Raw genomic sequence first — 15,504 nt, forward strand, 5'->3', positions numbered from 1 at the left:
AATACATTTTGATCAAAATGATCTAACATGAAATATGTATGGATATAAAAATCATTTAATATAAAAAATGGTAGAAATATATGTGGGGGGAGATTGTAACACTTCAAGCCTGCTGATAAAGAGGGCTTCTTGAATGTATAATATCATTAATTTGTAACTACGTATTCTAGATGGTTTAGACCTATCAAGTTAATGAGTCACTCATCTTATCAACTTCAATCCATGCTGAGTTTTTGAACTATAATCAAATTAATTTTTTTATCAATAAAAAAATAAATATATAGGAAAACCAAAGGCATGGAGCGGGTAAAGTGACGCATGCTTAGTTGAGACACGCATAAGTTGCGCCTCGCTCGCCTTCAAACCCGGGGCTCGTGTGGCCACCCTCTTCTCGCTCGACGCTCAACCTTCCTCTTCCGCTTCCCCGCCATGAAAACTTCTTCTCGATCAATAGAAAAGAAGCACCTTTTGCTCTACAGATCCGCTCCCCGTCTCTTATAATAATCTCGCATGCAATCAATTCTCATCCTCCTCTATTTCTCTTCTTCTTCCTCGTCTTCGTAGATCCAATGCGTCGTTGAGTTGACGAAAGGTGAGCCTTTTCCCGATACGTTGATAGTTGCGTGCTACCATCATTACTTCGGATGGAATTAGGCGAGGTAGGCGTCTTCTCAGTTTTGAATGAAGGCTTCCGAGCGTGCAAAGGAAGTTTGATTTTTATGCCTTCTTGCAAAGGAGGATAATTGTCTAACATATTGTACTTTGTTTCCATCGCTGTTACAATCATTAACGCAGGTTTCCAGCGACAGCACGCCAAAAAAATGTTCGATTGTGGTGTTCTCCCAAAACTCTTTGGAATATTAAATTAAAATCTAAAAAAAAAATTGTTTTAATTTATAAATAAGGATGATGCAATGCAATCGAAAGAGAAAGGAGGGTGGCTACAGTAACAGATTTTAAGAGAGAGTGATTTAAAATACCTGTGTTTCCCAAATTTCTCATCTATCCTCTGTCGTCATTCAATATCTGGTTTGCAATTAGGTATTAATTAGAATGTGTTTTGATTCCTATATTTCAATTTCTCGTTATTCCTTAATTTTGTTCTCTGTCGAGTGCTTTGTTGATGTTGTATGTAGATTTTTACTCTAGTTTACCTTTGATTTCGAGACGCAGATTGAGAGCATTAGTAATCGTGTGTGAAGAAGAATGGCATTTAGGAGGAGCGCCATGATGGACGCAAGGAGGTCGTCGTCGCATTGCTCGACGGTGACCCTCGTCGCGTTCATTGCTCTTTGCTTGGTTGGTGTTTGGATGATGACCTCGTCGTCCACCGTAGTCCCTATCGACATGTCCTCGCCGGAGAGCAAGTCGGACATGAAGCAACAAGTCTCCGAGACCGATCGGGGACCGCGTGAGGACAGCTCAGTGGATGTCATCGATGAAGCGGCAACAGCAGCAGCAGCAACAGGAAGAGATGCCAACGTCGACGTCAAGGATTCTACCACTGAGACGAGGTCGGAGTCACTGGATGACCAGAATGTGCAGGACAAAGCAGCCGAGAACGTGGTGGAAAAGCCCCAAGAAAGCGAAATGGATGATAACACCAGGACAACTCAGACATATAGTGGTGAAAACGGGAGTACGGAAGACAGTTCTCAAGAAGCCACAGATAGTGGGCAGGTAAAGAAAGCAGATAAGAAGACATATAGTGACGAGAACGGGATTGCGGAGGGTGGAGAAATGGTCACCGATGGCAAGGAGAGAAGCCAAGAGAAGAGCACGGAAGGGAACTCTGAAGAAACTAAATATGGTGGGCAGGAAAAAAAAGCAGACCAGAAGTTTGATGAAATGACAGATGATGGACAAAGTGAAAGCTCACAGCAGAATTCGGATGAAACTGGGAAAACAGAGGGTGGAGAAATGATCAGAGAAGGCCAAGACAAGAGCACAGAAGAGAATTACCAGCAAATTACAGAGAAAGCAGACAGTAAGTTCGGTGAGAAGTTCTCAGAGCAGAATTCAGATGAGACTAAAGGAGATGACAACAATGGAAAGGAGGCTGCAGAAAGACCCGATGAGATCACAGCAGGGAGCAAAGCGAAGGACTTGAATTCTCCTGAGGTGTTTCCTGATGGAGCTCAGTCGGAGCTGCTAAACGAAACCAGTACCCAGAATGGCGCATGGTCTACACAAGCTACCGAGTCGAAGAAGGAGAAAGCAGTGCAAGCTGCATCGAAGGAACATGGTACTAGGAATAATTGGAAACTCTGCAATGTGTCTGCCGGAACTGACTACATCCCTTGCCTCGACAACGAGGAAGCAATCAAGAAGCTTAGAAGCACTAAGCACTATGAACATCGAGAGAGGCATTGTCCTGAGGAAGCTCCTGCCTGTCTCCTTCCTCTGCCAGAAGGATACAAACGGCCCATTGAGTGGCCAAATAGCAGGAACAAGGTATCTCATTTAGTGGAATTTTGCCTCATTATTTAGACAAAGAGAAATGCTCATTTTCATTGTTGTGCAGATATGGTACCACAATGTACCTCATTCCCAGCTTGCAGCCGTAAAGGGGCATCAAAATTGGGTGAAAGTGTCTGGAGAATTCCTCACTTTTCCTGGTGGAGGCACTCAGTTCATACATGGAGCACTGCACTACATTGATTTCATCCAGGAGGTTCACTTGCTATTACTCTCTTATTCTTGCTTATTGGGCTACCCAACAACTAGTAAATTGTTTTTGTGCACCAATTTCCTTCATACACAGTGTTTTCATGAAAATTGATGCTCCTTTCATGCCCATGTATTAGCTTATAGTTGCTACAAAGAAATGCTTGCAACAAAGCCTTTTTCCTGGAGACATTCTCAAGTTCCTTTTAGGTCCCGCATTGTGTGTCTAAACTGGAAGAAGGATCTGAAACATTGTTTGCTAGTTTTTATGTTGATTCTTGTTTCCAACTTTACCATTGTTCAACTAATTTTTTTATCAAAATCCTCCTTTTTATTGGAGAAGCCATTATAACTTTATGTCATACTTAATGCATTGCATAAGTGTTGAAAATGACCCGATATATTAGCAAGATTTAATATCCCCTTGTACATGCAAGCTAAATAAGGCTTGATGCATGATATTGTAAATGACATTACTCAAATACTGATCAAACATTGGATGCAATAGAGAGGGACAGATCCAAGTTTTGAACTTACAACCTCCTTTGATACTATGATAACGATTATGTTAAGGTGCCTTCAAATCTCAATTAAGTTGTTAGGAAAACCCAACATATTTAGAAGCTTTAAAATTATAAATTACATCTATTTGTTGAATATTATTATCATAATTGTGATTATCCTTTTGCATTTGTAATAGTCTATGCCTGATATAGCCTGGGGAAAGAAAAGCCGTGTTGTGTTGGATGTTGGCTGTGGGGTCGCTAGTTTTGGAGGATTTCTATTCGATAGAGATGTACTTACCATGTCGTTTGCTCCTAAAGATGAGCATGAAGCTCAAGTGCAGTTTGCTCTTGAAAGAGGAATTCCAGCTCTATCAGCTGTCATGGGCACTAAAAGACTTCCTTTCCCTGGAATGGTTTTTGATGTCATCCATTGTGCCCGTTGTAGGGTCCCTTGGCATATAGAAGGTTATTCCAAATCAAGACTTAGATTTATGTTTCGAAGATTATTTTTGGTGCCATAATGGATGTAACATGTATTGTGCAGGTGGTATGCTTTTATTGGAGTTGAATCGAATGTTGCGTCCTGGTGGTTATTTCGTATGGTCTGCTACACCAGTTTATCAACAAATTCCAGAGGATGTTGAGATTTGGGAAGGTAATTTTTTTTAATTGACTTACTCAAAATTTTTAAGTACTAAAAAATCGTGTAATAGAAGATCGGGTTTATTTTTACAATTTTATATCATGACCTTAGCTGATGATATTTTATCTCATATGAGACTCTAGTAAGGGAGTAACAATCTCCCTTCTTACTAGTGGGTTAACCTTGTGATATGCCTCATGTCTCATCCATACAAATCTCTTTACTATTTGGACCTTTACTATGCCAATACTAGATTGACACTAATAATATTTGTTATGACTTAATGAGATGGGATAACCAATGCTAGATTGACTCTGATATCGTTTACTATAAAGTATAATCCGACTTGATGAAAAAATAATTTATTAATTTAATATACCTAACACCAAATAACCCAAAAATATTAGGCCAAGTTAATGATACTCTATACCTGTCAAACCCTTATAATTCAATTCAGTTCAATTCTTCATCTACCCTTGATGTGACACTAAGCTGAAAAGTTATATTTTATCATTCTCCAATCTCTACAAAATTAGAATATTCACTAAAAGGAGGAGAATTCAAATGAATCCATTAAATCTTTGCTATTGATTAGAAGACTACTAATGAAAGTTTGTTCCTTGAGGATGTTGGTGTCATGCTTTTTCTGATTAGAAAGTAGCTATCGGATCACTGAACTCTAATGTGAAACTATTGCCAGCCATGACAGCATTGACACAATCCATGTGCTGGGATATGGTGAATAAGACGAAGGATCGAATCAATGAAGTCGGCATGGCAATATACAGAAAGCCTTCAGACAATGAATGCTATGCCAAAAGAACCGAAGACAGCCCTCCACTCTGCCAAGGTTCTGATGATCCAAATGCAGCCTGGTTAAGTTCTTCTTAAGAGATTATGCATCTGTCTTAGTTTCAATTCAGTATGCATTTTAATGTGCCTTTAATGAATCATTGTTCTGCACTTCTCCAGGAACATCCCTTTGCAAGCATGCATGCACAAACTGCCCGTAGATCCTAATGTCCGGGGCTCGCAGTGGCCACAGCAGTGGCCACTGAGACTGGATAATGTCCCATATTGGCTGAATAGTTCACAGGTTGGAGTCTATGGAAGGCCTGCACCAGAGGACTTCAAAGCAGACACTGAGCTTTGGAAGCATATTGTAAGCAAATCGTATATGAAGGGATTGGGAATCAACTGGTCTGCGGTGAGAAACGTGATGGATATGAGAGCCGTATATGGAGGGTATGTGAAAACATGCATTTCTATTTTCTCTCTTTTACTGCAATTTTTTTCGTATATATTATACTCAGGTCAAACGTCAATCCCGTTGAGCCTTGAGTCAGTGGTCCATTAAGCAGTCAGACAATAGGTTTAATATAAGATAATTTTTTAAAAAACATACTTTTATATTATATAAAAATAATAATAACAAAAATATAGTCATAAAATGCCTCTTTGTTGTATAATCAAAACATGGAATTTGTGGCTGACAACAAAAATAGGTTAGCTCATATGATGTGTTGTCATAAAAGAAGAATTATAAAGAATAATTGTGAAAGAAAACAAAGGCAGTGATAACAATAAAAGGAAGAGAGGTTATGAGAAAGATAAATAAATGACGAAAGCGAGAGAAAAACAGAGGTAGATATCAAAAGAGTAAATGATGATTTTAATGCGAAAAAACAAAAATGATAAAGTTGAGAAAAATCATAGAGGAGATTATCAGAGAAAGGAGTTAGATAATAAGCCCTTTGAGAAAACATCTATTTTTTTTATTTTCCAATCAGTATCCTCAAAAACATAAATGCTATATTATCATATTTAAGGATACTATGGTCACTTGACTGTCAAGGATCCGATTCCTGATTTTTCTGATTGGACCAGTTGGTCCAGTCTGGTTTTAATAACTATGGTTTTTGTCAACCCAACAAACTATATGTATACATATTTATTGCCTTAGGCATGCCAATAGAATTCATAATATGAGAAGCATGTCATGGCTGTTTCAGTGAAACTGTTGTAGTAAATATATATAGCAACATTCTTTCAGCATTTACTTATTTGTTCATGCCCTAGTCTTCATGTAGTTTTCTAGCTGTTGTCTTATACTTCCAAATGAACATAAGAACCCTGTAAATAAAATCTGTGACAAAAGATGTTATGAAACTATGAATAGCTTATTTTCCTTATTAGTACTTGCAGGATTGCCATCTTCAGCTAATTGTCAACATATCATGAAACAAATGATGTTTCTTATCACTGCTTGTTTCAGTTTTGCTGCAGCTTTGCAAGAAGCGAATGCATGGATCATGAATATTGTTTCCATTGATTCACCAGATACTCTTCCTTTAATTTATGAGCGTGGACTGTTTGGAATGTATCATGACTGGTGTGAATCTTTCAGCACGTATCCTAGATCATATGATCTACTTCATGCAGATCATCTATTCTCCAAAATAAAGAAGAGGTCAGAGCTGACATTTTATATGTGGATTCATCAGTCTCATGTTAAAAATTTTAGCTATGTATTTGCTTATTTGAGCTTCGTTACCAATTCTGAACTCATGGCGACGAACACAAAGACAAATAACTTCAACCTGGAGAAGGTACATCTGTGTTCTTTTATCTCCTAACCAATTTGTTTTTCTTGGGGGGGACTGTTTCTATGCAGATGTAAGTTACGGGCAGTGATTGCTGAAGTGGATAGGATACTGAGACCAGAAGGCAAGCTTATTGTAAGGGATAATTCAGAGACAATAGAAGAGGTTGAGAGCATGGCAAAATCATTGAAGTGGGAAGTCAGAATGACTTACTCAAAGGAAAATGAAGGACTATTGTTTGTCCAAAAGACAATGTGGAGGCCAAAAGAAGTCGAGGCAAGTTTGCCATCGTTATCTTAGAACAATTGAGTCTTGAAGAGCTGTCAGTTTCTTTTTATCTTTTTTTTTTCCTCATTCCTATTACTGTGTACCATATAAGTTCTATTATTTTCCAACGTTTTTGTTTAATGCTGACAATACAAGGATAGGAAGTGCTTTGTGATTATGAGTTGAATGTAAAATCATATTCTTTTAACCAATAATTCCATGTTTGAGAATCCTTGAGATGTGATGTTAATATTGGCAGATCAAGTTCTTTTTGCATCATTTTGGTCTTCATCTGGTGTTTATGGCATCTCCAGCAACCTGTTTTAAATTAAATGTGTAGTTGGCTGCTCTCGCAGAAGTCAAGAGTGACCAGCAACTAATGTTAAATGAAAGGATTATGGTAGTTAATTACCCACAGAGAGAGAGAGAGAGAGAGAGAGAGAGAGAGAGATACAGCTTGAAAATCCCTCCCTCCATTCCTAACCATGGAACTCAAATAAGTAATTATCTGGATAAATAAGTGTTTTTGGATTCTTGAAATCAAATTGCTTGGAGGAAGAATTCAAGTTTGGAAGTCTTTCAAATTATGATATTATTATTATTATTATTATTATGTAAATACAACATGTGTTTTCTTATTATGACAAACAAGGACACAATGAGAACACCTTAAATGCTCTTACTGTTTCTCTCAATGGAGTGTTCGCTAATTTATAGGTTTGTGTTTTACTATCAATTCTTTGGATTTGGGTTTGGGGGAAATGTGTTAAATCTCTAATCACATGAAACGCTCTGTTTGCAAATGTTTTAGACCTTTCCCGAGTGTTTCAGAAATAATGGCCTTTGTTTTATAAAGACTCCAAACCATGTCTAGAATATGAAAGGAACTATGTCTTTTCCATTATGTAGCAGCTAAAATATTCCAAGCCTTCAAAACTTGATGCATTAAATATCATTGACTTATGCTGAGATCAACTGAAGGTAAATCCTGTTAGAAAACTAATATAAAGGCTTTGGCGACATTATAAACATTAGCTTGAACTAAATATTACTGTCAAATTTAATCTATAATCCATTGTATCGAGATTAAAAGTACTGACTAGCTTAGTCGATAAAAAAATTTGATAGGTTATCACAAGAGCTTGTATTCTATTTTTGCGCTACTTTATCTTTTGTAAAAAAAAAAAAAAAAAATCTAACATATTGAAACCTAACCTAAACCCTTTTTCTAAAGTTCTTGGATATTGGTAAGGAGTTATCATCTTGATCTTAACATTTCTTATAAAACTATATTGAGATGTGCACCACAAGACCCTTTCAATGCTCAATTTAGTTTGAACCTAAAATAAGAATCGGAGTGTCAAGAAGATTAGTATTGTCTGAGGGCTTATGTCATATCTCTATTTATAATTTAAAAGTATCTAATCATATATAGTTAGAATAATCTAGTTTAGAGAATATCTTTCGTTACGATAATTAACCTTAATTATGTGACGAACATTACGCTCATTTTATCATCTTCTATAGTGCTGTGAAAAATATTCATTATATTTGAGATATTTTTCAATGAGACGATGAAGAGTGATCCATCATTTTTTTATATAATTTAAAATAAAAAATATATATTTTTTAAAAAAATATTCTTTTCAGCTTAATTTATTTTTCCCATATATTAATTAGCCTTCATCAATTTTGCCATTAGTCATCCCATATACTGGAAAGCCCAAAACACCACCAAAAAAATAGTTGTATTAGATGAATTGACCACCTATTTCCTTCATCCTACTCGTCTCATCTTTTCTTAATTTTTACCTTACAAAAACAATCTCCTCTTCACTTCTTTCAGAGAACATCGACAACGTCCAACTCCAAAGGAACTCCTCACTCTCGAAACTGACGAAGCTTTTCGGTAAATCATTCTATACAATCCAACCTAAAGCTTCAATAGAATGGTTGAGACTTGAGTATGTTTTCCCCTTTACACTTTTTAAGTCAGTAATAGATACATAGAGATCAGGAATTCTAGATTACTACTTTAGACACCAATCAGATGACCCACAACTTGCTGGATAAAATGGTTCTTCCATGCTGGGAGAAATCATCTCTGAACTCATACTCACAGTCTCTCTTCCAAATGAGTGTGTTTTAGATCATAACTCGGAAGAATACAGGAATTAGAAGAAAGTAGACACGTAACAGAGAGAAAAACCACAAGAACACAGACGACCAGGTGCAAGAAACATCAAACCAGGGGTTTGATGAGACGCATCCGTGTGGGATTTGGTGAGCAGATCATGATGTTGGAGGATCAACTAAAATGCTCCTAAAGCTGCTTCACTCGAGAGACACTCCCAGTGCAGGACCAAGTTCATGCACGAGTCCATGTAAGAGAGAGTTACAGGTAAAGACAAGCTCAGGAAAATGGCCACTGTGCTGCACCAAATCCAATTCAATTTGCCTTGGAAAAGACACCTCCAAGTATCGTCAGCTTGTGATCAGTACTCAGCACAAACTTAGGTGGAGGTCCATCAAAATTGCATGTTGGTATGCCTGCCTAAGCCAATGTTTTTTAGTGCTATATGTTTGGAGCCATTGCCAAGACAAGTGATCAAACCTCTCGTCCACAATGTGTCAGAGGGGATGCGACTCTTTGAAGAGCTTTACTTTTGCCATGGTGGAGTTTATTTAGTTTGAGAAAGTCACATGCTCGGCAATTCCAAAGCTATTTGTTCTCTTATGGCTACACGTCTGGGAACCAAGTAAAACTTTGCAGTGGATGCTCATGCAGAGCAGCTCTTGTGGTGGTGGAGAGGAGGGCACTGACGAGGAACCGAGTTCCACGTAGACAAGGAAAGGAAAGAGAAGAAGAGTTGAAAGGAAGACGATAGATGACAACTACGGGAGTCAGTCGTCCCAGGCTTTGGCTCAGCTTCACCAGAGATTCCCACGCACACACCCTCCTCGACAATACCAAAGGCCTTAACCTTCACCTCTCCCTTCCAACTTAGCTTACGCTTAGCGTCGCCACATTTATCCAAACACAAAGTGTTGTACGCCCCCTTTCTTTCTTCCTCCATCACCTCCTCCTCTCTTGTCGCCTTCTATGTGCTGCCATTACAAATAGCTCCAACCTGCACTCCGTTCTCATCCTTCTTCTCTTCCATGGACTCCCTCCCCACCTCCCTCCTCTCCTCTCCTGCTACTTTAGACCTCGACAAGGGCAAAAGCCACTGCGGTAACAGTGTCGTCGTCTTCGACCCCTCTGTCCTACAGAAACAATCCAAGATACCCGAAGCATTCATCTGGCCTCGCTGCGAGAGGCCGCACCAACCGGAAGAGCTCGAGGTGCCTGTGGTGGACCTTAAGGGATTCCTCGAGGGCGACGCGGCCTCGACCAGCCGCACGGCCGCGGCTATCCGCGGCGCCTGCGCCAGCCACGGGTTCTTCCAGGTGATGAACCACAAGGTCGACGCGGCGGCGTTGCACGACGCCCTCCGCGTCGCCGATGAGTTCTTCGAGCTCCCCCTGAGCACCAAACTGAGGGCCCGGCGGCGGCCCGGGAGCACGTGGGGCTACGTCGGAGCCCACACGGATCGCTTCGCCTCCATGCTGCCGTGGAAGGAGACGCTGTCGTTCGCCTACGACTACAGCGGGAACAGGGATGGAGTGGTGGACTACATCACGTCCAAGCTTGGTGAAGAATTCCAACCGATGGGGTACCACGCACGCAATCTCACTGCACTTCTCATCGTCAGCACTGAGAGCTGGATGACGACCTGCGATCGTGTCGAAACATGCATGCAGGAGGGTGCACCGAAGGTACTGCGCGGCCATGAAGGATCTGTCGCTGTCGATAATGGAGCTGCTGGGGATCAGCCTGGGGATGGGAAGGGACTACTACAGGAACTTCTTCGAGGACGGGAGCTCCATCATGAGGTGCAACAACTACCCGCCGTGCCAGGAGCCGGAGCTGACGCTGGGGACGGGCCCGCACAGCGATCCCACCGCCCTCACCATTCTGCATCAGGACCAAGTGGCCGGGCTGCAGGTGTTCGCGGAAGGGAAATGGCGGTCCGTGAGCCCCATCGCCGGTGCCCTGGTCATCAACATAGGCGACACCTTCATGGTACGTGAATACCTTGTTAAGCACAGAGAAAAGCATGTCCAGTAGTACTACTCCACCATGTTCATATCATAATTTTACCATATACACATTTGTGCTGGCCTTGATACCACCAATAATTTCTTTTTCTACATCAAATGCCACATTACATGCAAGTGTTAGGAATAATCTCAAGTTGCAAACAGATTGATGAACAGTTTACTACTCAGTGTATGAGCTTAAGCGCTTCTCCTGTACTGCTGTCTGACCTCCATGAATGATTGGTCCTGATCTAGTTTCACTGGACTCAAATTATCAAAGATGATGTTAGAGCCTATTCACCGATGATAAGAATTAAGATGATGTGTCTCTAATGACTCAAGAATTTAGAGATGTAATGACATTGATCAGGACGAGCTGAGGGGTGTATATGATACAAGTGAAGCTGGAAAAGAAGAAGAAGAGTTTTTTTTTTTTTCAATGGATTTCATTGGATTTGATGAAATCTTAAATAGATTATGTTTGTTAAATGATATTAATATTATTTAGAGGTATTCTTCCCCATGCCAAAGAAGATCTTAATGCTATTCCTTAAGTCGTCATGCACGTAGTTGTGGTCGTCACCTGCACATGCAACCTGCTGCGCGCTTTAAAATTGGTGCAGGCTTTGACAAACGGGAGGTACAAGAGCTGCCTCCACCGGGCGGTGGTGAACAGGGACAGGAGGCGGCGGTCGTTGGCCTTCTTCGTGTGTCCGCAGGCTGACAAGGTGGTGCGGCCGGCGAAGGAGTTTCTGGTCGGTCGCGACGGTGGCGGCGGCGTGCCGAGGAAGTACCCGGACTTCACATGGGCGGAGCTGCTGGAGTTCACACAGAGCCACTACAGGACCGACGCCTCGACACTGCAAAACTTCACTCACCGGTTTCTCACCTACTCAATTCATCTCTATCTCTCCTCCAACAATAATAGCAACAATAAGACCATAAAGTCTCACTTAAATCGCCTATCATCGAGATATATAAAAATTCATATTTTTATTAGTTAAGATTATTTAAACATTTATTTTTAGTTTTAATCATTCTTTATCTTTTTTTTCATGTACCCTTAATATTAATCATCTCACCATTTTTAGCTATATATATATATATATATATATATATATATCTTTAAATTATGGTAATTCATTTTATCCTATCTCTACTTCAAGTAATTTAAATTTGGATTATAACATAGCTTAAACTAACATGTTATTTGATCATCCTTCTTTTTAAAACAAAGATCGTGTGGCGAACACAATATTCAATCCTATAATATTTTTTTTATGAATTAAACCAATGAAAACCGTCTAAAATTTATTAGATGAGATTTCAAAACGTTAACTTTTGATAGATGGATTTGGTAAACTTGAAACTCGTCTCTCTTTATTCTTTGTTCTTTTAAGCTTATGCTAGTGTTTTGTACATCATCAAGCTTAGCTCATATCATAGAATGTGGAAGCTAACCCTTTTTTTTTTTGTTTTTTGTTTTGTTTTGGGATGCGAGTGGATATAGAAAAATATATCAACGAGAAAGGTTGTGAGGACTGATCGCATTGCAAGCGTATGAAGTTATAACACGCATGATAATTGCATAATCTTATTCCTACACACAATTTTCATCATTAAAATCTTTCTTACATTTATGCAGGACGGGGATGAACAAAGATGCGTCGCAGATGGAAGTGTCTTGAAGACATTCTCATAGACTCTTTTTTTTTTTTTTTTTCTATTGAATTCTCTTGTAATAGACCTTTTATGAATTAGATGATGTCATTAGGATATTTAGTTGAGATGATTAGATGATGATATTAGGATATTTAGTTTTTGAAAATAATGATAGAATAGAATAGAATAGACTGTCATTTTCATAAGAGGTTGAGATAAACAGGGTTATCCTTTACGTATCTTTGAAAATTGATTTATCTGATCTCTTAGATAAGTTGATGTTGTACGATCAAATGGAAGTAGATAACGTTCAAGCGAGGAACTACAAGATAAAATATTCGTCACCGACATGGGTGAATGCAATGTATTCATCCACGATGCAAAATTTCTCTTTTTTATTTTCTTTTTCAATTTTAGGAAAATATTTTTTAAATTATCAATAGGATTTATGTGGGTGTAAAAAAAAAAATAATTAAGGGTTTTTATGAGTGTAAAAAACTTTTGTAAATTTAGAAAAGCTGCAGTAATTACTTCTTACTTTTTTCACTGTATCCCATAACATTCTCCGGGGCCTAAAGTATAGTTTCATGCTTTCATTATACCAACGATATATACACCTGTGTAAACCAAGGAATCCAAATTACGATGGAAGAAGCTAAAAGACTCAAACAATAATCGTGACGAGATGGGAAGACCGAATACTATATCCTGTTACTGTTTACCCTAACAGGAGTAGCATCAGCCTCTTTCTCTTCCTCGTCTTTCATTATCTCTCCTTTGTCTAATTGTCATTATAGTGCTATGCCTGTTGGAATAGTTGCTGCTGTCTATGGATGTAGCAGTTGTAGACGGCCGGTACTCCGGAAACAGGCGGCCGGACTTGTACCTAATGCCGCAGGCATTGCACAGTTCGCTGGATCCATTGGGACCGGATCGCCACTGCGGCGTCTCCCTCGTGCCACAATGTCTGCAGATGCGTTCGCCGTCGCCGACATTCTCATCCCTCACTATCGGGTCATCGGCAGCGTCGAGGGATTCGCGGGTCGACGAGCGAGCCCTACGCCGCCTTCGGCCGCGGCCTCGAGCATCGCCGACGTCCGCGGGAGCTGTACCCCAAGGGTCAAGAGAGCGCGATCGCCTTTGCGCACCGTCAACACCGCCGGGAGCTGACGTCATAGGGTCGAGACGCCGCGCCCGTGGCTGATGTTGGCTTCGTGGCCTCCTCAGCGTACCTGGTACGGCGGTGTGGCAATCAGGACGGAGCACCTCGGCGGCTTCTGCGACGGAGAACTCGGTCACTTCTGGTTTCCAGGAAGCAACGATGGATTCGTCCAAGGGATCGAAGAGGAATCGTATGCTGTCGAGGGGGTCGTCGGGAACATAGAGAGGCTCGTCGGCGGGGTCGTCCATGTGGGGCTCAAGGCTTTCGTCGAGGTCTAGATTGAATAAGCGGGGGCGATAGACCATGACTAATAGGGCGGCGAGCGTAGGCAACATGGAGGTTATAGGCGAAGCAGACGGAGTTGGGACGTAAGGGAACAAGTCGTCAAAACCAACATGGAATTTATCTCTCTCTCTATCTATCTATCTCTTTTTTAATATAAAAATTATTATTCTTTGGGTAAACTCTTTTTTTTTTTTTTTTTTTTTTTTTTCCGGAGAGATGTCCCTCTTTCGTATTTTCCAAAAGCGTCTCTTATTTATCATAATCTAGATCCAATTTATGATGTATAAGATTTATAGGATAAATCATAGTATTTTCTAATGGACTTATAGTATTTTATATTTCCATTATCGTAAATCTATTCAAAAATATTATAATTGAGACATGCTATCTTAAAAATTAATGAAAATCAACTCATATATAAAACTATAATTTTAAATAAATATTTTATTAGTTTATAAAAAGTAATCAAATATGAAGACTTTTGTATTTGTTATAATATATTTTAAATATTTTTATAAAATATTATAAGTATATTAAATATATTACAATTGAGGAATTGTAAAATGGATTGACCATGAATCGGTTCACCAAATAGGATCAGAGTTATTATTTGATAAGAAATTTTTTAGTAAGTGAAACTACACAAGACTTATGTCATTCTCCATTAGTCTGCATATGGAGAGTTAGAGAAGTACAAACTTCAATCTCATCTATTATGGTAAGAGAAAGAAATATAAAATTCGGGAGGAGAATACAATTACAATTACAAACCCTATTCTCTTTTTTTTATGATAAGAGAATACAATTACAAACTTTCTTCCTCTTCTTGAAAGATATAAAAATGTATCTTAAAGCAATTTCGGGAGGAGAACGATTTTTAACTCACATTTGGGGATTTCAGATTACTAGCTTAAGCATCAGAGGGATCAAATTAAAAAAATGCTACCGTACCTTAATTTTCGTATAGGTGATACGTCGAGAGTACAACATTTTTGTCTCGAAACTACATCGGAGCCACCTTAGAACCCTCTCAAAATCACTATAGGGCTATATTAGAACCATCTCGGAGCATAATAGTTCCACCTTGGATCCATCTCAGAGGTATCTTGAATATTCCTATGTATTAAACTACGTCATAATGATCAAGGCGTCAATGATATTTTTTTCTAATACTATTGTATCATGTTATGAATATTTTAGAGAATATGATAAAAAGAATGCACTTTAAAATGAGCAAATTTCTGTGCAAAAACATAAAAAGGAATTTCTCAAAAAATTTACCCTTTTTTCTTCGATAAAAATACCAGATTAATGCTGGTTTGGGTGACTTTGTGTCCTTCGTTTGCGTTATCATTTCATCGGAAAGTCAACAGTACGTTGTACGGAAAAATATACGATGTATGATAGATTACTTTTTGTTGCATGAACAATGATTTTAAAATCAAAAACGTATTTTTTTCGAATGTTTGTTTTGGTAGTGTACTAATGGATATGATATATAAAATACAAATATTGTTTGATATCATTGAATAAAATAATATAAATAATCTATATATAATTATTGAG

General features: G+C 39.0%; 3 protein-coding genes across 3 annotated transcripts; 2 read left to right on the plus strand and 1 right to left on the minus strand.

The window, feature by feature from the left end:
* Nucleotides 1–310: 310 nt before the first annotated feature.
* On the plus strand, nt 311–6,910 carry LOC103971301 (probable methyltransferase PMT26). The gene is made up of 9 exons (XM_018820568.2): nt 311–592; nt 1,174–2,454; nt 2,525–2,674; nt 3,368–3,638; nt 3,718–3,828; nt 4,517–4,691; nt 4,789–5,061; nt 6,092–6,286; nt 6,491–6,910. Exons 2-9 carry the CDS (start codon nt 1,207–1,209, stop codon nt 6,717–6,719), a joined length of 2,652 nt encoding a protein of 883 aa, XP_018676113.2. The 5' UTR covers nt 311–592; nt 1,174–1,206; the 3' UTR covers nt 6,720–6,910.
* A 2,938-nt stretch (nt 6,911–9,848) lies between these two features.
* Nucleotides 9,849–11,833, plus strand: LOC135626405 (gibberellin 20 oxidase 2-like). Its single transcript, XM_065131657.1, has 3 exons — nt 9,849–10,402; nt 10,491–10,812; nt 11,453–11,833. The coding sequence occupies exons 1-3, from the start codon at nt 9,849–9,851 to the stop codon at nt 11,831–11,833; spliced, it is 1,257 nt and encodes a 418-aa protein (XP_064987729.1).
* A 1,396-nt stretch (nt 11,834–13,229) lies between these two features.
* LOC135626406 (GATA transcription factor 9-like) lies at nt 13,230–13,988 on the minus strand. The gene has a single exon (XM_065131658.1). It carries the CDS (start codon nt 13,986–13,988, stop codon nt 13,230–13,232), a length of 759 nt encoding a protein of 252 aa, XP_064987730.1.
* Between the last annotated feature and the right edge of the window lie 1,516 nt (nt 13,989–15,504).

This window comes from Musa acuminata, chromosome BXJ2-11, assembly GCF_036884655.1.
Source record: "Musa acuminata AAA Group cultivar baxijiao chromosome BXJ2-11, Cavendish_Baxijiao_AAA, whole genome shotgun sequence".
Classification (NCBI taxonomy): domain Eukaryota; kingdom Viridiplantae; phylum Streptophyta; class Magnoliopsida; order Zingiberales; family Musaceae; genus Musa; species Musa acuminata.

What these genes read in the sequence shown, in the direction of transcription:
- LOC135626406 (XM_065131658.1), bottom strand. Translation starts at nt 13,988, where the DNA reads ATGTTGCCTACGCTCGCCGCCCTATTAGTCATGGTCTATCGCCCCCGC.
- LOC135626405 (XM_065131657.1), top strand. Translation starts at nt 9,849, where the DNA reads ATGGACTCCCTCCCCACCTCCCTCCTCTCCTCTCCTGCTACTTTAGAC. An exon ending in GAAGAATTCCAACCGATGGG is followed by an intron (nt 10,403 to 10,490) that starts GTACCACGCACG and finishes ACATGCATGCAG; the next exon opens with GAGGGTGCACCGAAGGTACT. An exon ending in ACATAGGCGACACCTTCATG is followed by an intron (nt 10,813 to 11,452) that starts GTACGTGAATAC and finishes AAATTGGTGCAG; the next exon opens with GCTTTGACAAACGGGAGGTA.
- LOC103971301 (XM_018820568.2), top strand. Translation starts at nt 1,207, where the DNA reads ATGGCATTTAGGAGGAGCGCCATGATGGACGCAAGGAGGTCGTCGTCG. An exon ending in GGTCCCTTGGCATATAGAAG is followed by an intron (nt 3,639 to 3,717) that starts GTTATTCCAAAT and finishes TGTATTGTGCAG; the next exon opens with GTGGTATGCTTTTATTGGAG. An exon ending in ATGAGAGCCGTATATGGAGG is followed by an intron (nt 5,062 to 6,091) that starts GTATGTGAAAAC and finishes TGCTTGTTTCAG; the next exon opens with TTTTGCTGCAGCTTTGCAAG.